Source organism: Megalobrama amblycephala, linkage group LG10, assembly GCF_018812025.1.
Source record: "Megalobrama amblycephala isolate DHTTF-2021 linkage group LG10, ASM1881202v1, whole genome shotgun sequence".
Classification (NCBI taxonomy): Eukaryota; Metazoa; Chordata; class Actinopteri; order Cypriniformes; family Xenocyprididae; genus Megalobrama; species Megalobrama amblycephala.
The window spans coordinates 35,537,467-35,564,752 of record NC_063053.1 but is presented as its reverse complement, the minus strand read 5'-3'; the positions used below and the strand labels follow the sequence as shown (position 1 = coordinate 35,564,752).

General features: G+C 38.5%; 1 protein-coding gene across 1 annotated transcript; it reads right to left on the bottom strand.

Annotated features, from left to right (window-relative positions):
• On the bottom strand, positions 1-27,286 carry zmp:0000000760 (collagen alpha-1(XXII) chain). The gene is made up of 27 exons (XM_048205900.1): positions 26,948-27,286; positions 26,224-26,336; positions 25,591-25,714; positions 23,219-23,612; positions 20,265-20,342; positions 20,069-20,170; positions 19,936-19,989; positions 12,506-12,559; positions 12,375-12,428; positions 12,232-12,285; positions 11,967-12,020; positions 11,810-11,863; positions 11,658-11,711; positions 10,994-11,047; positions 10,832-10,876; positions 10,690-10,743; positions 10,538-10,591; positions 8,737-8,790; positions 8,529-8,600; positions 8,416-8,451; positions 6,797-6,841; positions 6,668-6,700; positions 6,239-6,385; positions 3,951-4,127; positions 2,843-2,933; positions 754-831; positions 1-613 (listed from the first exon to the last, which is right to left on the bottom strand). The coding sequence occupies exons 2-27, from the start codon at positions 26,282-26,284 to the stop codon at positions 348-350; spliced, it is 2,343 nt and encodes a 780-aa protein (XP_048061857.1). The 5' UTR covers positions 26,285-26,336; positions 26,948-27,286; the 3' UTR covers positions 1-347.

The window sequence follows — 27,286 nt, the reverse complement described above, 5'->3', positions numbered from 1 at the left end:
TTAATTTGTTTCATTTTTATTATAAACAGCATTAATTGAAAATAAAATTGAAAAATGTGCAGATCACTTTGAAACTACATGTACATTGGGTAATATAGGCAAACTTTATCTGTATCTTTAAATTACCTTAATTTGCAATTATAATAAAAGTTGGTCAACGGGTTTAACTTCTTGCAGTTTGTGATAGCTTTGCATTTTTCAGTGTTTCAGTCTTTGAATGGACACATTTCAGTTTTATATATACATTAATTACCCTTCACCTCACAATTTCAGTTTCTAATCCTTCCGCCATACTACTACACACACATTGACCCATATGTTTCCAAGTGTTTCTTTCAAGGGTGCATTCATTGGCGTCCTCTGAACCTCGAAGTCGCCCGTTGAGGTGATCGTTGAGGTGATCGTTGAGGTGCCCGCTGAGGTGCCTGCTGAGATACTTGTTGTGGCGATCCATTAGAAGTAGCATTGAGTAAGGCACACCCAGACGTCAGACAGACTCCAGGAACTCCACGTAGTCCAGGGTGGCCTCTTAAACCAGGCTGGCCAACATGGCCTCTCTCTCCCATCTGACCTGGTTGTCCATCAAAGGCCTGGCCGGGTCGCCCACGCTTACCTAGTTATATTGAAATATATTAAAAAAAAAAAAAAAAAAAAAAAAGCTTCATAGTCAACCAACATGGCTGTGAGATTAATTTGATCTCATCTGATGTTTCTATTACAAGATAGGTTAATTTTTGTTCATTATTATGTTACCCTTTGGTCCCTGCTCCCCAATGTGGCCAGGAAGGCCATAGCCTTTAGCTCCCTTGTCTCCTGGTTCTCCCCTGTCACCTGTGGCAAACACATTTTATTAAAATGAACAACCACCTAAATCTTCGAGTCCTACACCTTCAGGCATGTGTGTGCTGAGGTCATTACTGAATAAATGTATAAAGTTACTTGTTTTTGGCAGGAAACTGATACATGACATCACTGCCAGACTAAATAAAGGCCGTCGGGCAATGTCGGGTCATTTTTAAGCATCGGTTGGCTTAGTTTTTCGGTGTGTTCTGCACCGTTGGCTCTAGTTGGATGTCGTCTGGGTTTTTTGGGCCGATTCAGCATGTTGAATCGGAGTTGGGCCATCCATGATAGAGAGAACTCTGATTGGCTGTTCAGATTAGCGAACGAGTCAGTGCATGAGAATAAAAGCGAAACTGATGAAAGCGAGCAAAAAAGTCAAGACGGTACAGACAGAATGTTTTTATAATTTTACATCATCTTACCTGAGCATTCAAATGCACAAATATTTTCATAATAACATGAGCTGACTGGAATGAAGAAAACGATCAGTGTGATTGATATTCAAAATGGTACGCAATCGCTGCTTTGTTTACATCTGCAGTCCTAGTTTCGGTTTCCCTTTTTGAATGACAAAAACCTGCTGATAATGTATAGAATGATATTTACTTACACGCAGACACAGAACGCACATGCTAGTTGACAGTCACCAGTAGTCCTTTTGATTTTTTCAAGCGCAGATTTTAAGCTAATGAGAGGCGAAAACACAGTCAGCTTTCGTCGCCACTAGTTCTTTGACATCGGCTTGGTGTCTTCCGGGTTTAACAATGCAAAATAATGGCTTGTCATTTGTAACAGCAAAGTCTACCAAGCTTTTGAAATGACATTCATGACATACAATGCAAGAGGTACATGCTGATTCAGTAAATTATGAACAACTAGTGCTACAGTTACAATTCATTGCCCCTGCACAGAAGCATTTTGCATCTTGTTTGCAGTGAAAAATTTGTGCTTTAGTAATGCCTTTCATAACTATAGTTGTGAAGCATCTATACATCCAGGAATTTTCCCAAAACACTTTCAGCCTCGGGCCATGGGGCAAATTAATCATTTTGTTGTTGTTATTATTATTACTATTAAAAAACTTTGTTAAAAATTATATTTGTCTTCTGGGAAACATGTAGCTTCTGAAGAGCACATTTAAAAAAAAAAAAAGACCTTCCAATTAACTAAGAACAATTTAAACCGATCATCCTGTTCAAAAGTTTACACCCCATTTATCATGAGTCCTCAGTGTGAAAAGATGGATCTCAAAAATCATACAGTCACTGTTGGAAAGGGTTTAAAAATACAGATGATTCTGGAAAATCAAATAATGTGCAGAATCTGCACATTGAGAAGCAACAAAAAGTTTCAAAGTAGCTTCCCTAACATAGATCCATAACCCCACCTGCAAGCAAGCGCAAAACATTTGTCTAGTTTGTTGACATTTTTAACTTTTATATTATTTTATACTGTCAAAACAAGGTAATATAGGTAATTTTTTTTTCTTTAAACACTTAGTTTGAACTGTTGCACCTGTATACTCATTTGCCTCATTAATGCCGTTTGGCAGAGTCATCGCACATCTGCTCATGTTTAATAAAGCTATTACTTTTCCTCCACTGACGCTTGCAGACTACCATTACTTAAGAACACAGGCGCTGATGTCTATTTATTTCATGACACATCCCATTCCAAAAGACAACAGTTCCTTGTAAAGGTGAATCCCTCATATGGTCTGCTCACTTGGGCAGCTTTTCCAGCTGAGAAGTATTTGTTATGCTAGTTCCTCATGCATGAACACAGCCAAGAGCAATACTGACAGATGCCCTTCACAGCATTATTGTTTCTCTATATCTGGGCACGTTCTTTATTTGTAACTTTTTACGCTATCTGATGTTAAGGCAACTGCATATGATTAGCGTGAAGGCTCCAACATGGAGGACCACCCTTGTATTGGTGTATGTCCAAAAAGCTATTTGTACAATATGTACTACAGTGTGAAGATGGTTTACTGTACCTGGTGAACCCTGTCTGCCCAGGTCACCGGGTTCTCCGTAGAATCCCTGCTGCCCGATTTCTCCTTTAAGACCATCAATGCCAGGATCACCCTATTATAATAGTTTTTACAAGAAATAGTTGCAAATTTAGTTATTTGTTAGTAATTAGTCATTTAGCAAACACTGTTTGTCCAAAGTGACAGTATCTTTATTTCAGTTGCAACTTCCTTGGAACAGCCTTGATCAAGGGAACAATCATGGGTATCTGTGGGAATCAAACCAGCAACTTACCAATTACCAGCTCTGAGCTATATTGATTTGAGGTCTGTTCCTCACACAATGCTATTCGATGGCTTCAGGAGACTTTTTGTAGCCACTGGCAAATGTGTACTTTTGTTGTATGGAAAAATAGTAGCTTAGACATTCTGCAAAAAATCTTTTGCATTCCATGGAATAAAGTCATACAGGTTTGGATAATCATGAGTGTGAGTAAATGATAGTGGTGAACTATACGTTTAGAACCTTAGAATCAAAGTCTCTGTAGACTCTTTGCTATGCTGATCCTGAAGTTTTAAAAAGAGAAAGCCTCTTTATGTTGAATGCAGTTTTTTCCACAACCTTCAATTTTACAACCTTTTATGTATTGCATGTTTAAATTTGAGGCTCTGTGAACTTTTATCGGCCTTTGGGCCCCTTGAGTGAATATGTTCGAGAAGTCTGAAAAAAAGATCTGCTTGAGAAATATGGAGAGGCTTTCCACTCCAGTGAAGGTGGGATTCTCTCCAAAAACCATTCAACACAAAGCAAGTGCTTCGTCTGTGACTTCCTATTTGTCTTCACGGGGACTTGGAAATTTTGAATGTTTTAATTCCAACCTATTCTGCCAAACACTGCTGCACACTCTCCAGAGGCCTTCACACTATGTACATATCAGATTTGGCCTGGAAGAAAGTTGATGTATGGAGCATGTTCTTCCTTAGTTTACTATGGCAAAAACAGGTTTAACATGTGCTAACTGTGATGTCTAAAACAAACCACATCTAAATGCTTTTGTTTCCAAGGGCTAGCAAAATTGAGACTGTTCCAGAGTTGTAGTGGGGTAATTCTTCTCAGAGGTGGGAAACTTACTGGAGGTCCAGGTGGTCCTTTCGATCCTGGGGGACCTGGGGCACCCATTGGCACGTCTCCATAGAGCGGGCACACGGCCGCGCAAGTTCTTTTCACAGAGTTGGCAAATGTAGACATCTGCTCCAGCACCACCTGCTTGCAGACCTCGATAACATGTTGAGCGGGGAGAGTGGGGCCCTATGAAAGAGATCATTACCACTGAAACATGGAGCTCAGATCAGAGCACCTCTCGCCCGTGGTACTCTGGAAATGTGTGGCTGTGTAATGAAGGAGAAACAAATACAGCCAACAATATTTCACCAGCCTCATTATGGATTTACAGCCACACTAAATGAAAACCTTGCCCCGAGCTGCAAAGAAAGCCGCACTAATGAGAAAGCGTTTACTAGCGATCTTGACACCAAAATAGTTACCACATATTTCATGCATGTTACGCCAAGTGCCACAAGGGCTGAATCTCCTAGAGGCTTTGAAGGCTTTGTCTTGATGCTTGTTAGTCGGCTGGTGAAATGCAAACAAAAACACCTAACAAAGCTGTAAACAGACATTTGTTTCAGCTTAAGTAAGGAGGAAAGGTTGCATTTCAGCTTTCTTATGGACCTTTGGTTACTCATGGACCCTCATTTGCTTATGGACCCTAACATAAAGTCCATAAAGTCCCTCAAGCAGGTGGCAGCCATTTTGGCAACATGTCCAGGCAGCTATTTTCTATCCAAGTAACAGGAATAGGAGCACAGCTTCTACTGTTTCTGCTTAAATGGGGGGAAGAGCTGTGCCATTAAGTCAAGTCAAGTCACCTTTATTTATATAGCGCTTTTTACAATGCAGATTGTATCAAAGCAGCTTTACATTGATAACTGGTACATAATTTTTGCTGCACAGCAGCTCTTCAAGAATAGTGTCAATGCAGGCAGATCAAAGCACTGTTGAATAAATGTCAAGAATACTGTTGAATATCAAATGTCAAGTCAAATGTCAAGCGTCCCCAACTAAGCAAGCCAAAGGCGACAGCGGCAAGGAACCCAAACTCCAACAGGTGACATCAGGTGGCAAACAAGTGGCAAATAGGTGTTAAAATGGAGAAAAAAAAAAACCTTGGGAGATTACAACCATATGTCCATGCATCATAATATTTTGGCCAGAGAATTGTATCAGTACTTAAAGGTACACTATGTAGCTTTTGGCCCACTAGCTTCAGAGATATAACCAGTTTAGATGGATTGATAGATGTTGATTCTTGTTTTATTGTGAGCTCTATCACGTTCTCTTTTTGCCATCAGATAGGGCTCCACGATTAATCAGACGATTCGAAAAATAACACTTGAATGATTTGGCTTTGTGCGATTATGAAAAGCAAAGGTTGCAAATATTTTTTTTTTTTATGTGTGGTTTGTCAATGAAGTAGGGCTCCAAATGCTAATCCATCTGAAAGTCACCTATAAATAACATATTTACTTCAAACTCACTTCATAACAACAGTTGAAGCATCCTTCTGTGAGATGATGTGGCTTCATACACAGAATAAGGCAGTTGTGTGTTTATTAGTCATGTTTAATCAATCAAAGCGTTTCAATCTTCTGTTTATTCTTCTGTTTATACTGATCACAGAGCTGTAAAGCTCTGACAAGCTGCGCATTAAATAATCACAGGCTTTGGCAAATGGCATGCGATTTAATTGCGATTAATTGTGCAGCCCTACCATCAGACTTTCCTCTGTTCAGCGTATGTTTAAAATGGGTGATTCCTGGAGATTGGAGATTTAGTTGCTCCATGTCAGCCTTTCTTACATGTGTCAATGCAGCTGGAGCACTTTTCTCTATTTAAGGATATGACGGGCGAGTGACGTATCTACGCAATATTGTTTCTTTATTTTTATTTATATACTTGTGCCTTATCATATCATACAGTTAAATAATGAAAAAAAAAAAAGTCTAAAGAAATGTAAACTCAGAGTCTGGTGTTTCTCAGTACTGTCGGAGCAGCTTGTGCGTGGTGTGAGAGACCCTGGGCTGCTCTCACATATTTACACTCCCTGTCACGAGTCAGGCTAAAAATGTATATTTTTGAATCCAGTCTATCCAACCCATACATGTTGTAGAGCAATAAGACAAGGCAGTGCCTTTAGCAATAAGGTGACTGGCTCTTTGAACCAAAAGGCAGAGACTTCACTGCATAGCGAGCCTTATGATTTCTCCAGTTCAAGTGGACAGTCTCTTCATCTTTATGCTGTTTCTGACCATAGTGTTCAACTGGAAAACAGAAGGTATGAGTTGTATTTTTAGACTTACTGGTGGGCCTGGAGGGCCCTGAAAGCCCACTGGACCACCGTCTCCTCTCACTCCCTTGGAGCCTACACGGCCTTTTCTACCTGACTCTCCAACGGGGCCTCGCTTTCCTCTGCTTCCCTGTTGCCCTGGCACACCGGCGTCTCCTGCCTGGAAAACAAACAAAATACAAACATACCCATAAACAAGCAAGTGCACTTTTATACTGTGTACATATTTCTGAATGATATCTCGACAGCACGCCTGGAAAGAAATACGAAACGGAACTCAAACAGTACGCTCATGTGGCCATCACTTGGTTGTTTGTAATCCAACTGGAGTTCTTCTGTTGTTGTGACAGTGGACAGATCAAAAGCCCATCGCTAATGCTTATATGAAAGCTCCATGGTGGTAGTCAAACTAAAATGTGAACAATCTCTGAGACAGTCTTACCCTGCCTTTAGGTCCTTTGACTCCCTTTGCACCCTGTGGAACCAATGCGGTGGTGTTGTGAGAAACTAGAACCATATGATAATGGAAATGTGTCAACAGGAAATGAAATGCATGAGTGTCGTTAATTACCTTCTGCCCTTTGTTTCCCTGGACCCCTTGAATGCCTGTGTCACCCTGGAAGACACAAAAGCAATGTTTGCAACTGCATTCTGGATTTGATACAACAAATGTGATTTGCAGTCAAGATGTTGTGAGGGGAAATCCCAAAATGCTGGTGATGCTTTTCATCACTTTGTGTTTGTGTGAAAAGAGGGCTGTAAAACTCTGAGGAAAACCATTTGGTGTAATGTGTCCTAATCGGAAAATTGCCCTGGAATTTGACACATTAGCCTGTGATCTAATTTTGTGTACTCTGGCTCTCAAATACTCTACTGACGCTCTACACAATGAACATGATGTTCCGTGTGCTGCTACAATGTTTCTGCTACCAATAACTATTTTTATAATTCTTTCTAGATGTGTGTGTGCATTTGACTTCTAGACCAAAGACCCTGCTTCTATTCCTGAAATGAAAGGGGCAGGAACAAACCCAATATTTTCCATTTTCTAACTTTTGTATACTTTCCATTTTCTAAAACTTTCTAACCATGTATATTACATTACATAACATGTAGGCTCTTACCTTGATGACCGGTCGTTCAAATTTCACAAAATATGTTCTGGTAAATGTGCCTTTACAGTAGTTAAGAGTCATTAGCACTTATGGCAATATCCACGTGATGCTGAAATAATGTTTAGATAACAGATGACCACAGAAGGAAAATACGTGGCTCTATTAACACCATATGATGCTTCGTCATCTAATGCTAGAGCCCCTGTGGAAATTTGATTATTTTCAAATATGTTGATGAAAAGTCTTGTCTGCAGCGACATGTTTAAATGAAGTGTGGCAATCTTCTCAGAAGTTTAGATATCAGTGAAGGGTTGATGCTGGAATGAGAACAGAGCAGTCAACAGTTTTAGTCTGACACACTTTTAGTGTGACTGCACTCAGAGCCAAGTGACTGTATATGCAGCCAAAAACTGCAGTGCTAACCAGTGAAGAGCTGCACTGCTCAGACATGACTCCAGTGTGAAAACATGCTGGGGTTCTATGCTTTCAGATGACGGCGGGTGTGTTCTGGCTTACCTCCATTCACTCCATTTTTTTTTTTTTTTTTTTTGTGAATGGGTCAGTTCCTACTTTCAAGAAGATATTGCAGCAGTTTGTCAGGGCTTAAACAAATCTGGTGACAGGTTGTATTAGTATACATTTCACAAATGTTTAAATGGTTGTCTTTCACAGCAGATTAGCCCATTTGTACATCTGATGGTTTGCTGCTCACTGTAAATGCTCATATTCTTAGCATTCTAATTCTGTATAGATGCCAAAAGCACTACATAAGAAAATGTAGGCCTCAAAGTTTTTTTTTGCTTTTTTCTTTGGATCTTGGGATATCTGGTTGCAGTAAGCTAGTACTGAGTGACACATGATCTTATACATCTGCAGTGACCCCTCTATAAAGATTGATGAACCGATATAGAAATGCTGTATATTTACAAGACAGTGATTTACAGGAGATGATTTACATCACGCCCTGTCCCCAGCCCTGTCTAGCCATTGCAGTGTCTTGCAAAATTCAAAATGCCCTTTTAATGAAACGAAGTAGTGTTAATTTTGTGTTTCATAAGTGACTGGAGATCATTACCTTGGGGCCTGGTCTGCCGGGTATTCCCATGTGCCCCTATGAAGAGACATGACATGTTTTAGCATTTTGGAAGGTATAAACTTCTATTTCAAAAGCTTTGGGATATAGCTCACCGTTCTTCCAGGGGGCCCAATAAATCCCGGTCTTCCTGGCTTTGCAGCGGAGCCCTTGTAACCTTGTGGCCCCTGGAGATTATAGCACTTTATAAATCTACCAGAAGGCAGGGTGTATTTCTATGTCGTAAACGTCCAAAGGTAAAATATTTAGGTGGTATTTACATATGGATCAGTGTACTGGTCATTTCTTCACATGAGCACTTACTGTAAGTCCAGGTGGGCCCATGTTCCCTGGAGGCCCTTGTTCACCTTTCTCACCCTGTGTGAAATATAAAAGCATGTTACATAAGCACACACAGCTACACCCAATCAGACAAATGCTTCTTTAGAGATGGGGGTCATAAAGCAATTTAGCAATAGTGGTTCTGATTCTGATTTCCCTAAACGATTCTGATTCGTTAATGATTCTTTTAGTATTTTTAAAATATCGATTATAAATTTATATCTGAACAATCAACATGTATCACAACACAAACTATATCTTAATATAAACTATGTATTTAAACATATTTTATAATAAAAACTATGCTTATTAATGCATTTTAACTTTTTAACAACAATTACATATTGTCAAGTCTTAAGCGCACATAACACAGTACAGGCCTATTCACACCACAATTATATCGATAACAGCACAGAGAAGCAACATCGTTGGAATCACTTTCAGAACAATATTTCCAGCTGATGAATGATAAGAAGCACTGACAGCCAATCAGAATCCATCCTGCTCTTAAGAGCTCAAGCATTTAAAGCAGCAGCAGATCATAGTTGATCCATGATATGTACAGACCAGGCCCCACCCCCACGGTTCGGCGCGCATGTGATTCGCTGATTAATTGCAAAGTTTAACCATCTTAGAGTGATAGTTAATCATTTGCATGTTTTATCTTCCCAGTTTACACATTCAAGCGATTTTAAACCATTCAAGTGCAAGAAGAGGCAAAAGAGAACTCAATTTGGTATTTGCATGCTGTTATCTGTGCACACAGCCACACATACCCGAAGCACACACACACAGAGACACGTTTCAGATAGCGTGCAAACACTTGCGAATTGATAGCGCCAACTGATTCCTCTTCCACATCTCCTTGTGCTTAAACGGACACATACAGCAACGGCATATGACACAGCGCTGCCCACAAGGCTATTGCTCATACATAACAGCTTATTTTGATCAGTTCTTTTGTCTTTGGGTCGTTATATTTCTCACAGGTTTCTGCTCATTCTGAATCAGTTACAGATAAAGTAGCACAGTAAAGATTACATTTATATGAATACATTAATGAGAGGGTGATTGTGTGTGAATTAATTCTACCAGGCCGCGTCTCTCTACTAATAGTAAAGTTGTGGGTTTTAGTTACTAAGAAATATATGCTAGAACTTTTCAGTTTCTAAGCTATTTTATTGATAAATCACAGAACAGTGTTCACAATACATTTCTGCACTACTGAACGATTCTGTGCGCGCGTGACAATGGGCTACTGTCTGCAACTTACATGTTCAATAAGCTGTTTAAAAAGTGCATTCTCTCGATCAATTTTGAGCATCCAGATGGTATAATCAAACATGTCTTGTGGAGCGCTCTTGGAGTATGTATTTATTTGTCATTTTAACAGTTTTTAAACTGAGCGTAAATGTGGTTTTCAAAGATTTCTTATCCTGTTGCAGCCCCTATAGGCCATGACCAGCGACTAGTCGACGTCAAGCTTAAAGTAGCAAGCAATTCACTAGAAAAGAACTGTTGAATAGTTTGAGTTCTGTGTTGCATAACTTTGCTGTGGTGCTTTACATTCACTAGCTGAATAGCAGTGTAAAAACCACAGTAGTTTAGTGTATAAAAATTAGAGTATTTAAGTGTGTGCATCAGAGGTAAAATACAGGTCATGAAATGATAAAGACCATTATGTCATATAAACCATTCTATTCCTTTTATATTTTTTACAAGATTGATTTATTAATTCTTAGATTGCTATAAGGAAGTGGTTGATTAGGGAGAGTTAGGTTACCCTTTCGCCAACTTGTCCATGTCTTCCGTCGGGTCCCTGTGGTCCTTGATAAGCCTGCATGCATTTATACCATGACATTTTAAGCAAACTAGTGGGCATGAAAGCACTGTAAATCATTATTTCTGATCTTAATATGAAACAGCAATCTATACCTCAATTCCAGGGTCTCCATCTCGCCCTGGCAAACCTGGATCACCAACAATACCCTGAAATATTCAAAGGAAGCAACACTAGACATTTCACTTTCTGGTCAACAAATGATTTGACATTATGACCGGTTGACAAGTAACCAACCTTTCCCCCCATTCCACCAACTCTTCCTTTTGGGCCTAGAATACCCTGTGGAGAGTAAAAAGTTATGTGTGTGCCAAAAATGTTTCCATCTTTCAGTTAAGCTTAGCAGAGGAGTGTAAAAAGCAGCATGATTTGTGGGAATGTGATAACTAATATACGTACTGGCTTTCCCTTTTCTCCAGGTGTTCCTCGCTCACCGGGATCTCCCACAATCCCCTGTCACAGAGCAGAGACAGATTATAAACATCAAGTCAGATTCCCAAGATATTTGCATCATTTCAAAAAGACCAAAGGTCCAGCTTTACTACTTGCGATGTCAGTGGATTGTATATGGCAGGATGTCCTCACAAGTTGGGTCAGAATCTGTATGCAATCTTAGAAATATTGAATTGAGCTTTAATTTTCCCCAAACCACCATATTTTTAAAGCTGGCATTTGCAAACAATTTTGCTGATGTTTAAATTGTCCCTGCAGACAGTTTCATTTCTCTTCAAACCCCAAAAGATCAGGAATTTGAAGCTTGTGGGTTTCCTTGAAGCTTTGCGTTCCTTTTAACAGCCCATGTTTTAAAATTGCAATAACCCTAATAATAGGCTTTATTTAGTTTATTCACAATAAAGTTTCTCCTTTTGATTTTAGGTTAAAATATAGAATAAAAATTCCCCCCTTAGAGTCCTAAAACTTTTCCACTTTGACCTCCATGAGTACAGAGATGTGCACATGCAAAGATAATCCCTTGAAGTGTCAAATTTTAAATTTAAGATCAGCCCATGGCTTTTAAATGTCATGCAGCACAACGCAGAAGGTCCCCAGACTGTTTTCATACCTGACGACCCCGTGGTCCTCGAGATCCTTCAGCTCCGGGTAAGCCTTCATTTCCCTGTTCCAAGAAGCATTGGGAATTGTGAGATTTCCAACCAAACACAGCAACAAATGTTTTAGAGACAAAAACAAATCAGAGTGAAAGAGAAAGCATACCTTCACTCCCTGATATCCCACAACCCCCTCGTATCCCCGTTCTCCTGCTGCACCCTGGGAGATGTGGTGGGGAGCGAATGAGTCATTCATATCCCCAATAACACAATCCATCTCGCATGTATTTTATCGAAGCGGAGTGTTTTAGAACAGAACTTACAACTTCCCCTGGCTGGCCGATTTCACCCCTCTCTCCAGGTGACCCTCGCACTCCCTATATTCAGATGCATACCGTAACACTTATACAATGTCCAATGCATTGCTTACCGTGATGTGTTCAAGCTATGATACAGAACATCATTTCTTTGTGTGGTACTATCAAAATTTGGTTTCTACAGTTTTTTTTAAACAACAATCTATAAGGTACAGTGGTGTTGCATCAAACCATATTGGCTGTTTTTGCAACCAGCTGATGATGTTTTTACCTTATGGCCTGAAGCTCCTTTTAGCCCTTTCAGGCCTTTGGGTCCTCTGTCACCCTGTGAGAGAGAAGATGATTTGTCATTGTAAAACTTTGGAGGCAGAGCTACAAGTCCGTCAAAGTGGGCTTTGCTTTCGTATACATTACCTCCTGGCCTCGAAGTCCTCTCATGCCCTTTTCTCCTTTGATACCTTCTTCACCCTGTGGGACGCGAGTTGACCGGTGAGCGAGTCTGTACAACAGTGCCAACCAAGAGACTGTACAACGAAGCCACTCACCTTAGGTCCAGGTTCTCCTATGTGTCCATAATCTCCAGTGTTCCCACGTATCCCCTGCAACAAGAAGGTTTGAGGTGAATGCTTGCAAAATTGCTTGTAATAGTAAATAGAATGTAACAATGGCAACAGATGCAGAATTTAATTAGCCAATAAGGTTGGCCAAAGACGTAAAGAACTCTGTTTACGGTGCTGGAAAAAGGCAGCATGTATTCCACTATATGAGAGCCTGGAGCTACAGAACGGCTGGAAACGGTTCCCTCCATGTTGGTATAAAAATGCACTTGACCAAACAGGATCCTTACTCACACAACTGAACAACTGCCAATAGCTTCCAGGGTTATAATGAGAAAAACCTACATCTAAATGGCAAGCAGTGGAAGTCTAAACTTCTTAAGGCCTGTGCACAGTTTGTTTTCTTGATTTATTTCTTAAAAAGTAAATGACACATACTTAACAATGCATTAACAATATGCTGGTGATTTAACTTGCTCTTGCACCACAGAGGTCAGATGTGTAATTAGGTCTAATTGTGTAATATGTCTTCTTTCCCTTCATTTGTAAACCATTATCAAGGACCGTTTTTCTTGACTGATTTGGGGAGAAATCTTTGGAATTCTCCAAAATGAATTTAAACATGGTGAAATGTGTTAAATGGAGCTTAGAACCTCTTAAGGCCTGTTTCAGAGTATGATCAACACATATTTAGAGAATTCGCTCTGCATGTCGAGACAGGAGCAGGAGCAAAGCAGAAGTGACGTGAACGTTTTAGCACCGAGTGTTTTTGCTGTGCTGCTCATGCTTAGCCTGACGTGGTCATACTCAATTCTAGTCAGAATATGAGTCTGATACTGCTCCATTGGGCTTTGATTATGGGGGCGTATTTCAACCGATCCAGGAAAGACCTCAATTGGATAGACCTACAACCAATCAGAGCTACAGAGTAAGTGACGTATGTTGAGCGACGCATAGGTGTCAACAGAACTCTTCTTAGCGACCATCGGGGCCAGCTGATAAATCAAACTTTTGCCGAATTCCGTAGGAAGGACGGCAAAGACATCTTTCCCATCGACAAATGCCTTGATCGCGGTCCTCTGTTCCTCTTTTAAAATTAATGCGCTGTCGATATCTTCTATAACGGACGCGATGGCGGAATCTACACATCTCAGTTCTTCAACAACAGCCATCATTGTTGTAAACTAATTGACCTTTCGCAAAGACTCGCCCCCCTTAGTTACTGTTGCTTTGTCCGACAAGCCGTGGCGCTGTCACGCCACACAGAGTGGAAAATACATCGTGGAGCAAAGAGGAAACTGACAACACATCGACAGACGAGACAGAGCAGGTTACTTATGATATTAAACAAAGTCCCAGCTTTCAAACTGTGTAGTTATTAAAAAAATTCAAACAATAAAAACCGTTTTGTGGCTCTTTAATGTGTTGTGACCATGATCGTGACAGATTGCTGTAGCGCCTCAGCTCAAGAGGCTCGTTAACCGATCATCTCTTTCTACTAGTCCATTTATAGCATCAAATAAACATGAATGAACATGAGAATGAATGTTGTTTCAAACGCGGAAAGACGTCAATATGCACAATTTTTCAAGTTTAACTCCACCGATGTTAATCTTCTAACTCCTGACTGCTTTGTCGAACAAAATGGCGGATGCGGCGTTCTGATTGGTTAGATCGCTTGTCAATCAAACTCCCCAAGCGCTCTTTGATGACGTGGGTGGTTACGTAACCGCAGATAGCCTGTCCATCATCGATTAAAGCCTGCCCTGGCAATTTGATTGGCTCGGCCTTCTGGGAGCCGAGCATAATTACTCCACAATGGATCGAGTCCAGACCGAACTTCCCGTCCAAAAAATGTTGTGGGCGGGGTTCGGGCTGGCACCCAGACTAGCTCATGCTCAGTTAAAGCAACAATTCATTGTTCGTAGTCAAAATGGCCATAACACAAAAAAGTAGTAACCACACAACGTTACATGGTTTAACATCGTATATGATTATATGCAGCAATCACTTGACAGGCTGAAGATGATTGGACAACTACATTATTGCATGCAGTTTCATTTCACCCACTAGAAACATTTTCACCAGTGTGAAAGGACAATTGGCACTCACTTCCTTCACCCTGCTTACCCTTCCAGTGTGAAATAGGCATAAGCCTTGATTACACACTGATGGTGATTAAAATATTAGTTTCCTTCAGAATTAAAACTTCCTGATAATTTACTCACCCCCACATCATCCAAGATGTTCATGTCTTTCTTTCTTCAGTCAAAAAGAAATGAAGGTTTTTGAGGAAAACATTCCAGGATTTTTCTCCATATAGTGGACTTCACTGGGGTTCAACGGGTTTAAGGTCCAAATGTCAGTTTCAGTGCAGCTTCAAAGATTTCTACATGATCCCAGACAAGGAATAAGGGTCTTATCTAGTGAAATGATCAGTCATTTTCTAAAAAAAAGAAAGACATAAAAATATATACTTTTTTTAACCACAAATGCTCCGCTTGCACAGTTTTTCGAGAATTTGGTTAAAAGTATATAAATTGTTTTGTTTTTTAGAAAATGACTGATCATCACACTAGATAAGACCCTTATTCCTTGTCTGGGATCATGTAGAGCTCTTTGAAGCTGCACTGAAACTGACATTTGAACCTTCAACCCGTTGAACCCCAGTGAAGTCCACTATATGGAGAAAAATCCTGGAATGTTTTCCTCAAAAACCTTCATTTCTTTTAGACTAAAGAAAGAAAGACCTAAACATCTTGGATGGCATAGTGGTGAGTAAATTATCCGGAAATGTTAATTCTGAAGTGAACTAATACTTTAATCACCATCAGTGTGTAATCAAGGCTTATGCCTATTTCACACTGGAAGGGTAAGCAGGGTGAAGGAAGTGAGTGCCAATTGTCCTTTCACACTGGTGAAAATGCTTCTAGTGGGTGAAATGAAACTGCATGCAATAATGTAGTCGTCCAATCATCTTCAGCCTGTCAAGTGATTGCTGCATATAATCATATACAATGTTAAACCATATAACATGTTGTGTGGTTACTACTTTTTTGTGTTATGGACATTTTGACCACAAACAATGAATTGTTGCTTTAACTGAGCATGAGCAGCACAGCAAATATTCCTTGTCTGGGATCATGTAGAGCTCTTTGAAGCTGCACTGAAACTGACATTTGAACCTTCAACCCGTTGAACCCCAGTGAAGTCCAGTATATGGAGAAAAATCCTGGAATGTTTTCCTCAAAAACCTTAATTTCTTTTAGACTAAAGAAAGAAAGACCTAAACATCTTGGATGGCATAGTGGTGAGTAAATTATCCGGAAATTTTAATTCTGAAGTGAACTGATCCTTTAAACCACTGGAGGTGCTGAGCCTCTTTGCTGTTGGTTGTATTTAGTCATTCCTACTGGACTGTAGTTTCTAGAGGTGGTTCTCTGTGTGCATTCCCATTGGTCTCCACACTGCTCTTTTGCATAAGGTTGAACTCTTCTCAACTTCGTTGCATTGACATCACTTTGCTCATTTGTCACTTTCAGCAAAATGACTGGCCATTATGAAACACTGAGTTACTTAACACAGTTAACTAACAGCTTCCTCAGTACATTAAATTCTGTGCCACAGCCAATTAGTGGAGTAACCTCTGGGAACAGGGGTTCACAAAACACAGTAAAGACTTTTATAAACTATTCCTGGTACAAAAGAGACCCCACACACAGCAGCAGATGTACAGTGTGTTTGCGGGGGAAATACACTCAGTAGGCAGTAAACACCACATTGCCCCCTCCTACAGCGCTCATTATCAAAGTAATGAACATGTGCATTTTGGAAAGATAGTATAGATTCTCTGACTGATTAACACGAGCGACTACACTGTCAATAATTGGAAAAGGGCACGTTCACTCCGTCGCACGCTGCCGGGTCTGACTTTTAAAGATATTATTCCAGCACACCACAGAGAACTGGACTCAGATCAAAGAGGTAAATTAGTCATAACTCTGGGGTGGAAAGAATCAAGTTCACCGCCCAAGGTCGCTCACGAACATGAACTGTGCTTGCATAGCCCAAATGTATACAAGTAATTGGATCCTGATGCGCACAATGCCATGTCCTTTAATTAAGCTGATCGGCAGACATTGTCCTGTATATTTGCAGGGCCTGTTTAGACTCTAATAGCTTTGCTCCCTTTGAGTTCGTCTCAGGGACTCTGAGACTGACGCCACAACTGATTTTTCCATTTATTTATTTATACCCCTGCAAACTCAAAAGCAAGTGGGTGTACCGTAAATATAACGCTTCTGGAAGCATTTTAAAAAGTCACATTATGCACAGTGTCCCAGAACATTTCTGAAGGAGTGCAACGGTAATGTTCCGGAAGTAAAAAAAAATCTGTTATTTTCATCATGGAGAAATATTTTTTTCAGAGCCTACCTTGATCCAATATTTAAATTAGAATTAGCCTTCCCTGTGTGTTATTTATAGTTCAGATGAGTTAACCAACTGATCAAGGGTGTTTATGTTGGTACAGTTGGCATTTGGGCCACAATGTGCTTACAGTAAATTAAGTCCTTAACTTTGTTCTTACTGCACCAATTTTCTTGTCTTTTTTTTCTTTTTCTCAGTCTTTAGGACTGAGTGTCACCATTGACATGTTGCACAAATGCATGACCTCCTAAATGTCTAAGGCATTACTGTTTTTAGACATTCATTCATAAACTGTCTAAAACTGCTAACACATTCACCACTCAATTGAATGCTGCATGCGAGTGTAAATGAGTGAAGTCAGGCAATTGTAGACTCTACTGCACTGTCAATGTTACTATCACATCACATCCCAAATAATGAAAAAAAACTGAAATCTGAAATCTGATCTGACCATTAAGTCTTTAAATGTATTTCCAAAGTCTGATTTTAATCAGATTTCAAACCACATATGGATGTGGTGTGGATTGGGTTTGTAAAATTTGGATCTTATGTGGTTTTTTGGTGTTTGAACTACAAACAGCTAAAGGAATTTGAGTCGTACAGTATAAGCCAAAAAAATCCTTGTCTGAACAAAGCCAAGACAATCGCTTAGAAACCTTCCCAGAAAACTATATGGTTCAACCTTTCCAGTTCATGCAAGATATTTAGAACATAGACATATCTCAGATAAGTGACAAGAAACATGCAAAACCTCTGTGTTTGTCCCAAAGTTGAGGTTTGGCTGGTTAGCATGCCAATGTTAGCCCTAATCTGGTCTGAAAAATCAACAAACATTGATTTTTTTAGATTTTTTTTTTTTTATAATATAATATAATATAATATAATATAATATAATATAATATAATATAATATAATATAATATAATATAATATAATATAATATAATATAATATAATATAATATAATATAATATGCAGATGAGATTTAGCTCTGTAGCTAATTCTGGGGCAGTACTCTTTTATTGTCCATTGTCCCTGTCAAATAAAGAATTAAATAAATAAAATAAATATAATAATAGATTGTTTACCATTGCCTAATTATTTTTTGGAGAATTCTTAAAAGTTAACATGTAGGGTACAACGGGGCTAAAGGCACACCTTAAGAAAAAATGTGCTTTTTAATAATGTCTAGGTTAATACTTGTTCAAAAGAATCACTTTAGCAAAGTTTGTACTATTTTCTGTTTATTTTGATAAATAAAAGAATTCATTTTTGTTCAATAAATATACTGTCATTAAAATAGGCCTATGTTAATATAAAAATATAGTTTAAAAATACAGAAACAAAATTATTTAAAAAGTAAAGATTCTGAAAGCATTGAAGGAGATCCCATAATATTTAATATAGATTCACAGCAGTAACAATAAATGATATTTTATTATGAAATGATTATATATATATATATATATATATATATATATATATATATATATATATATATATATATATATATATATATAATTTTTTTTTTTTTAAATATGATTGTTTCATTAAATATGGGTATTATCTCTAAGATGGAATTCCCATTTTCATATATGATATTTGCCATCTGAATCTAACCATGTCACGTCAACAAATGGAAAAGTCAGTCTGCTATTCATTATCATTTTAATTACTGTGCCTTTTGCCCCAAATACCATACTTTTACATATTCTTCCATCATTGAAAAACTGTTGCTTGAATTACCTTGAACAAAACTGAAAATCATTAGAAGACCTTTATCTGAAAATACAAACATTAATTTAATGGATTCTTATTTGCTACTTAAATCAACAACATTTTAAAAAGCATCAAATATTAGATCAAACTACCTCAGAATCAACTTTGCGTTGCTGCCCGAGAATGCGTCAAGGATCAGACAAATTTGCACGTACATTTTGAAAAACGAAGCAAGTTTTTGTGCCATCTAGTGGTTTAGAGGAAAGTAAAATCAAAGGCGCCTTTAGCCCCGTTGTACCCTATTCATAATTTCCATGAGCTCATTGTTTCTACCTTAAATTAATACATTGTTAGAATAACTGTGATTTGCATATGTACATTTCGGAAATTACATTAATTTGGACACAGTCAACTCTGATAACAGATTACTCTAAATTGTAATGTTGACATGCATTCTCTGTAAAGCTGCTTTGAAACGAAATGCATTGTGAAAAGCGCTATACAAATTAATTTGAAATGAAAAAAAAAAAAGCATGAAATAAACTTTTTCTTGTGCAATTAGACAATCAGCATTATCATTATGTAAATTTTATTGTGATTATTCACATGACATTTACAGCTCAGATTACTGGCTGAAAATCCTTACGGTTCCATGAGCAAAGATGGTAGGTTGCAAATCTCATACTTCCAAGGGTTATTGAACCAGCCAAGCAACTAATGCACCACTGAGATATTATAGACCTTCTTGGTTTGTCCTTAAAAGAGTGCCTGCAAGTGGCAGTTTTATTTAACACTGCTTTACACACTGGTTTGTATTTGTATTATTATTCATTCTTAAATATTCTGAATGCCACATACTTATGATGGGCTTTAGCTAGTGTAGAATAGTAACAGCCTATCGTTGACAGTGATTACTGCTGCTGTCAGTAAATATAAACCTACCACAGGATGCTCTGCCGAACGAGAGAAGCCACAGTGTTTACCATTTTCTCAAAGCGAGTCCTGACTCTTGTTTCCATCATGCTGTACTTCAGTAATGCTTCGACTGCCATTTTCCACAACTTCACTTCCCAGACAGGATCTATTCCAGGTTAATTCCTTCTATCTCTTCTTTCAATCCTCTCTGCTTGCTTTCATTCCTGACCGTGCATGTTTGTCCATTAATGCCCTCTCATTAAGACCCTAATGACCAGCGACTGCTGTTTGTTGTTTGACCAACTCAAACACAGTGGAGTCCCACACTATGGTGAGAGATTTCAGACAGAACTCTTACCCAGTTGCCCACTCTGCCTGGCTCTCCCGTATTCCCTGGCAGGCCTCTGTGACCCTACGGAAGAACGATACAGTTGTAGAGATTGCATTACAGAGTTTATTGTTTAGGAAGACAGATGATAGATTTTGGCTACCTTGGGTCCTGGCCGTCCCTGGACACCCGGCTGTCCATGTACGCATTTACAGGTTGCTCTTCCTCTTCCTGCAGTTAAACCAATCTCAGCATATCCTCCGCACTGTTGAGGATCAAGCTGATGAGAACAGGCTGACGAACAGCTGAAAGCTCAAACAGAAGAGGGCAAGAGCCCACACACGGGGCAACTGACTCACCATGCTGGAAAGTTCACAGCAGCCTTCAGAGTATGCCTGATCAGCATCACAGGAGACTTCCATCTTTTGCAGATCCACCTTCACAAGAAATAAGTACTTATCAGATATATAATTAAATGTATACTTAAGCATGCTTGGCTTATTCTGATTTGGCTTATACTAGTATACAGAAAAGTCAATGTATATTTGGCCTATCCCTGTACAATTTTTTTTTTTTTTTGATCAAGATATTCTTAAGAAAATCATTGGAAATACGTGCCTGTGGTGACATTTCTGGGAAAATGATATTACGTTGCTTTTCGCACATTTCGCCACACTTTCAAAGTGAAATGTCCAGTGAGTGGCACTAAAAGCTCATTCAGTTTTATCCAAATACAGTGTTTTATAGTGTTAACAAAAGTGAGAGACGGGAGATAAAAATACATTTGCCTAAGCAACCAAGCTTCTACAAGTCCTTGAGTTTTTTTTATAGTGACTTGTGTTTCACAGTACTCGTGTGCAGTGCAATGCTGTACCAGGTGAGCTGCCGAGCAAGTTTACAGTGTCACAAAAGCCAAACATGGAGCTGGTTATGGGATGTAGACATCAAAATGTCAATCAAAATAAAGTCTTTATTAATCGATAATCTGCCCCTGTAATCATAATTTGTGTGAAAAGAAAAAAAAAAAGTTGGTGTTTTACTGCCACTAGTAATCATTTCAGCTGAAAACTGCATTGAATTGTATAGGTGTGCAGATAGAGGCACATTTTCCAAGGCGCCTAGGTTCAGGACAGGACTTACCATTGGACTAGACTGGGCTCCAGCCCATTGGCCCCACCTGGGTATACTTCGTTTTATTTATGCGCACGCTAGTGTACGCGCACAGTGGAACGCACAGCCTTGGAAAGTATACTTCATTTGACTCGTACGCATACAAAGACAGTTTTGAACAATCTCTCGCCATGAGTTACAACCCATATAAACGTCTTTGGTTTTTTTTTTCATGCTAGAGTTGAACAAATGAGGGACTTTCTAACCTCTTCACACAGTCTCTTGTCTATGTAGACCTCAATTGTTGCTGTAGCCTGCAGTTTATGCAGCTATGTAGTTCTGTTTATGCAGGATTTCTTCGACTACCTTATAAATCGACACCCCCAGGGCATAGTTGCCACTAATTACTGCAAAAAAAATTAAATGCGCATGTGCGACCTGCGTGTACTAGTATGCATGGTTACAAAAATCTGGCGTTGCACGTACAGTACGCAAGTACTCATCTGATGACTATACGTTGGTCTTAAGGGGCCCTGCCTTTACACGTTTACATTTGTAATGTCTTGTAGTTGTCTTTGCCTATATTAAATACTTTTTTTTTTTTTTTTTTACACATAATGGCTTCTTTTAGATAGTACCCCAGCATATGTTTTACATACAGTACTATCTGATAAACTTACATATTTTAACTTAAACTAACAATTCAGTTTTGGTGTGGAATACCTTAACTCTTTCCCCACCATTGATAAAAATTTTCATAATTTATGACTCAACACTTCCCCACCATTGACGAAATTTTCAGTCAATCCATGTTTTCACTGTTATACAGTAGGGGGCGCTATTATGCTTCTTCTGAAAGAGTACAGAATCTCTGGATCAAAACACTGGCAAAAAAAGAAGCAGAAATAAGCGACAGAAGCATTGCTTTTACACACTGTAGTCTTTGACAAAAATAAAAAAATATATATTTTCTCAGCTTTTTGTTTAAAATGTAGTTTGTTCTTCTTCTTTTTTTTTTTTTTAACTTACCTACATTCAAAGCTATATTTTTAACCAGAGGCTCTTTCATGTTCAGAGTAAATAGTTAATAAAGAGGGGGGTTAATAGAGTACATAATACATGGGCGGAAATGAACTTGAGATTGCAGTACTAGAACCTACACGGAATCAGATAAACATTTGGTTGATGTTATTGACATTTTTTTTTCTGCCTCCATCAAATTTCGTGCTGCCTCCGGCTGTCAACAAAACTCAGTACCCCTTTCCCACCTACACGGTTCTGTTCCGGGTTTCCTGCCCATTCTCAAACCGTTCGATAGTGATGCACGGATCGCGGTTATATCGACGGATTCTGCAGATAATCTGCGGGTCGGACATGCCAATTAATTGTGGGTGGTTGAGAGATAAATCTTTAATGTGTTGATTTTAATAAAGACACGGAACTCTCATTTCACGGTTAGATGCAACGAACGTGTGTCACTCTTTTACTTTTGTTTTCAACTGAACACATTTCTCTTCAGGGAAAACCAATCAAGGAGAACATGTGCCTAGTCATTATATAAAACACAAAGGAAAAACCCTACATGAGATATTGCTTTATAACTTAACAGCTTTAACTAAAAATATATACAAGCTTAACTAACAAAAATAATTTTGATAAGAGTGTTTTCCAACAATGATGTAATGACACAGTGACAGTTTAAGGTTGAACAGAGTTAAACCTGTGTTTATAGGCTATTTAGGAAATTATTTGCCAAATAAGAACTTTTATTTTAAATAAATGGTAATTTATAAGCAGCATTCTTCAGTGTGATATGTTACCTCATCATGCTTAACAATGAGAATTTGAATATTTGTACAACAGTTCAGTTCATTCAGATAATTTCATGCTGATTCATGCTGGTGTTTTCCATAAAACAAAACTGAACAAGTAGTAAAATGTAAGTCTCAATCTCATTTGCTATTCATATTCACACGTATCATGGCACATAAGGTTATGAGACTAACAAGACACACGAGAACCAACTGGAGGGAATGATTTTCAGCAAATAATCTTCAGCATGTTATAAAAGTTTCAGAAATACATTTTCAGTTTGTTACTTCTCCTTTGGAGTACACCATGAACAACATGGTGGTGAGTAAACGGTGATAGCATTTCCATTCAGCCTGATAATTCCTGTTAAATATTATTCCCTGGTACTCACCGAGACAGAGCGGTCACCTACAGCCCTCTTGACGATGGAGGTAAAACCTTGCCGGATCACCGGCCGCGGCTCGTCCAGAGGCTCCACGCTGACCTCCTCACAGTCCACCAGTAGCTTCACCTGCTCTCCTTTCACACTCAGAGCCAGCTTGTGCCACTCGCCGTCAAAGAGTTTTTCCACCCTCTGGAAGGTCCGCAGCATCTGTGTGCCTTGTGGGCTGGTGTAGAAGAAGTCTAGGGTTTTGGTGTCACCCTGAAAACGAAGGCCCACCTGGTCCCGTCCTTCAGGGTCGCTGACTTGCCACAGATTCCAGGATGTTTTAGCAGTGTCCTTGGTCACTTTGAAGGTGGCAATGATAGAGTAGTCTGAGGGTAGACCGCCTGGGTAGATGTCGCTGGATGGAGGGATGGGTGAGAGCGTATGTGAAGTTCACAGGGCAGAGAGAAAGGAACACAGTTTTACTGCAGACAAGGCCAAATCAGAATCAACCTCTGCACAACTCCAAGCAACACAAAGTAGCGGTGTTTTGTTCCAGAATGAATCTGTGTTGTTGAAAGAATTGGTTGAGTGAATGATTCAATAAGTTACTCATTAAGACTTTCTTACCAGCTGAAAGAGACTAATGCACAGACATGTCAGTATGTCTAGAACGTGTAGAAGAGACGAGTGAAAAGTTGGCTTGTGTGTCAACACTCTGGGAACCTTGGAGATTCTCTCATGGAGATTATTTGGATATGCATTACAAGGATAAATATTATGACAATATTAGTAAGATTTAGTAAAAAATAAATGTCCTATAAGCTGTGGGTACAGTGGAACTTTGATATACAGTATATTGTGGTCAGTGCTGGGTAGATAGTCAATTACTGATTCCAAATTACATGTCAAAAATTGTAGTTAGTAACGTGATCCATTACATTAGATATTTAAGGTAATGTAATCTGACTACTTTTTGATTGCTTTTAGATTAAAACTCATTTATCACATTGATTTGAATAGGATAATCTTGTACCATACTGATATAAAAATACAAAGGGAAAGAAAATATATTCCATTCTTTGTTATTAACAAATGAAGTGTAATAAATATTACATCACGGTTTACCAGACTGAGGTTCGTGAGTTTAATGAAAATCTAGTAAGTAATTACATAATAAAAAATTTAAATTTAAAATAAATAATTTTAAAATAAAATAAAAAATCTAAATATATATATATATATATATATATATATATATATATATATATATATATATATATATATATATATATATATATATATATATATAATTTGTTTACCTGCATGTGATGTGACATCAGAGAACCATGAACTTAATTTTATTTATTATTATTATTATTATTATTATTGGCCTAACTTATTAAGTTAAAATCTCAGGTGTCACTTGGGGAATCCCTGGATTGCATGTAAGTATGAAATTATGTGAATTTGTACATTTCAGTGTGTTTTGAAGGACAGAAGCCTTTCAGAGACCGTAATACATGGTTAAATGACTCAGTGATAAATAATAATCATGATTAGATATGCATTGTTGCAACGTTGAGAAAACACAGTAGTCTACTTACTAGTATTTTAAAATGTAATATAATTACAAGTGCTTAATTTTTGGAATCTGATTATGTAATCCAGATTACATGTAAACAGTTACTACTTGTACTGAATAATTACCATTTCCAAAAACATGCCTACGTTTTTGCTAAATTGTGGTCTTTCACAGTGACCTTATGTGAAGTTTTGCATTAATCTAAACCAAATGGTCTCCAATTGTTTCCAATTCCATTTTCTGCTCCCGTTTGTTTTTTAAGAGAGCCAGTTTGCTTAAATTAGCATTTAATGTTTCCAAGAACAATGTTCATTTACGCACAGTGTGGTTCCACAGCTCTCGTTTTCTCTTTTGATGTTGTTGATCCACATTTGGTGGCTGTTTTACAGTCATGTACTTCTCATGATTCTTTGGTCAAGTAGGGGATGTTAGTGGGAGATGGTTGTGGACAGCATTGTTGGCCCACACACACAAAAGGAAAGACCCAGCACATGCCATAACCACAGCTGACACGAACGAACAGCTGCTGGAGCTTGAGAAAATCATGAGAATATAATACAAACATTTCAGGACGATGACTGTGCTGTTTAAGAACAGACAGCTCTGTGTATCTGTGCTATACATCCCGTCGAGGATCATGTGTGAGCATATATTTGATCAAATCAGAATAAAAAGCCAGATTATAGCAGTGGAAGATTCTGAGAAGCAGGAGCAGGAAATGAGAGATATTGTTTGGAGGCGAGCATGATTACGCTCAGTGGAAAAGCAGAAAGAGTGGAAAAGTATTATGTCAGAAGGACGATATAAATACCTCGTGCTCTTCTTGAGGTGGAGGGATGGGTTAATGCGGTACGCCACCGCATCAGGTTCAGACCCATTGACCCTTCTCACCCCTCTAGACTCGGACAAGCGGAACTCTTCCAACAGGTCATACGCTAAAGATAAGAGCAAATGGACCACTCAGAAGCCGGAAATTTAATTTTCAAAGAGTAAATGCACAGGTTTTTTTTCAGCTACAAATAATTAATCAAAGTCTATGTCATGTTTTATTCCCTAGTAAAGAAAAGGAAAGAAAAACCAATGGAAACATTTGGATATGGAATCTGGATATTGAATTAAGCTGACAGATCAGTTTCCACAAAAAAAAAAAAAAAAAAGGCTTGACAGAGTTCAATCTTCATTAAGTAACCCTACTGCGCAGATGACGACATACTGGGCAGAAATCTCTTAAACTGGTCCGTGCTTCCCTCTACTGGTCAATAAGAGGAGCCAAAGGACTCTTTCATAGCTATATTGACTTCACTGCACCTGATATCTGGCTTCCTGTCATCACAGCCAGAATGATCTGAGATTCTCATCATCTTAAAATCTGAGGTCCATTTCATTTACATTGAAACAAATATCCTCACATGATACTGAGTTGTGCGGTCAGTTAGATTCTTACTTGGTAATTCCTGACATCTGACAAGGCCAAAGACAGCCAAGAGGACTGTGAACAGCAGCATTTTGTTCAAAGCTGGAGTTTTGGAAATCAAGACTGTCAGGATTTAAATGTGCCTGCAACAAGGAGAAAGATAAGATGGAGCATACAACAGGGAAAGACTTGCAGACCCTGTATAAATGAACTACAGAAATTATATATTATGTACAGTAAATGCCCATTGAAACTACACATTTCACAAAATGGAAAACAACAGCACATAACACTAGCAAAATGCTTCGATTAATATTAACATGATATTTAACTAACATTTAAATTCCAAAAGCATTTGAAATGTGAAGGAGGTTACTGCTGTGAAATAACGCTGACAAGATGCACTTCACAGACATTTGCTACAAAATTGCTTGTACCTAATCACATGCATTTCTATTTGGTGAAAGCACAATCATTTCTTTGTAAGCACTTTTTTAAGGTAAATATTTCACATTTTTTCTATTACTATTTTAGTGAGTTTAGAATACCAGGACAATCAATACAAAAAAAAAAAAAAAAACACTGATGCAATAAACAGTACAGTAAATTTGCCATCTACTATGTTTTGTAGTTTTCAGCTGCTGAATAATAATGTTTTAACTCAGAGTGTGATCTGCCACCCTTATGAATTGCAGCTCACATTTTAAATGAACTAAAGAGCAGTATTTGCTATAAACATACAGCATTTACTTACATATTCTTGTGAAGCCGTTCACTGCAGATTGGTCCTTGGCTGTTCCAGCAGTGATCATAAAGGCAATTTTAAAGAAGCATCTCTGGTCCTAATGCTGACTTGAGCTTAAACCTGCTGAGAAGAAAACCTGATCCATGAGCTCCACTCCACCCTCGGGCCCAAGAGGCCTTCATCCCTCCAGCACATTATCCTATGCAAACACTGACCTCCACATTCTTGACACAATCATTCTGCAGTCAGATGTTGCATTTGGGGACATTTTTATCCATGCTGGTACGTTCATGCACATTTCAGGAGGGCAGTGATGTGTGTGCAACTGCATCATAGAGACTTCACGCA

Excerpts from the sequence above, each read along its gene's own strand:
- zmp:0000000760 (XM_048205900.1), bottom strand. The coding sequence starts at position 26,284 with ATGCTGCTGTTCACAGTCCTCTTGGCTGTCTTTGGCCTTGTCAGATGT. Across the intron at positions 12,560-19,935 it reads CAGGCAGAGTGGGCAACTGG|GGGATACGTGGGAACACTGG; the intron begins GTAAGAGTTCTG and ends TTCTTGTTGCAG. Across the intron at positions 11,712-11,809 it reads TGGGATATCAGGGAGTGAAG|GGAAATGAAGGCTTACCCGG; the intron begins GTATGCTTTCTC and ends TTCTTGGAACAG.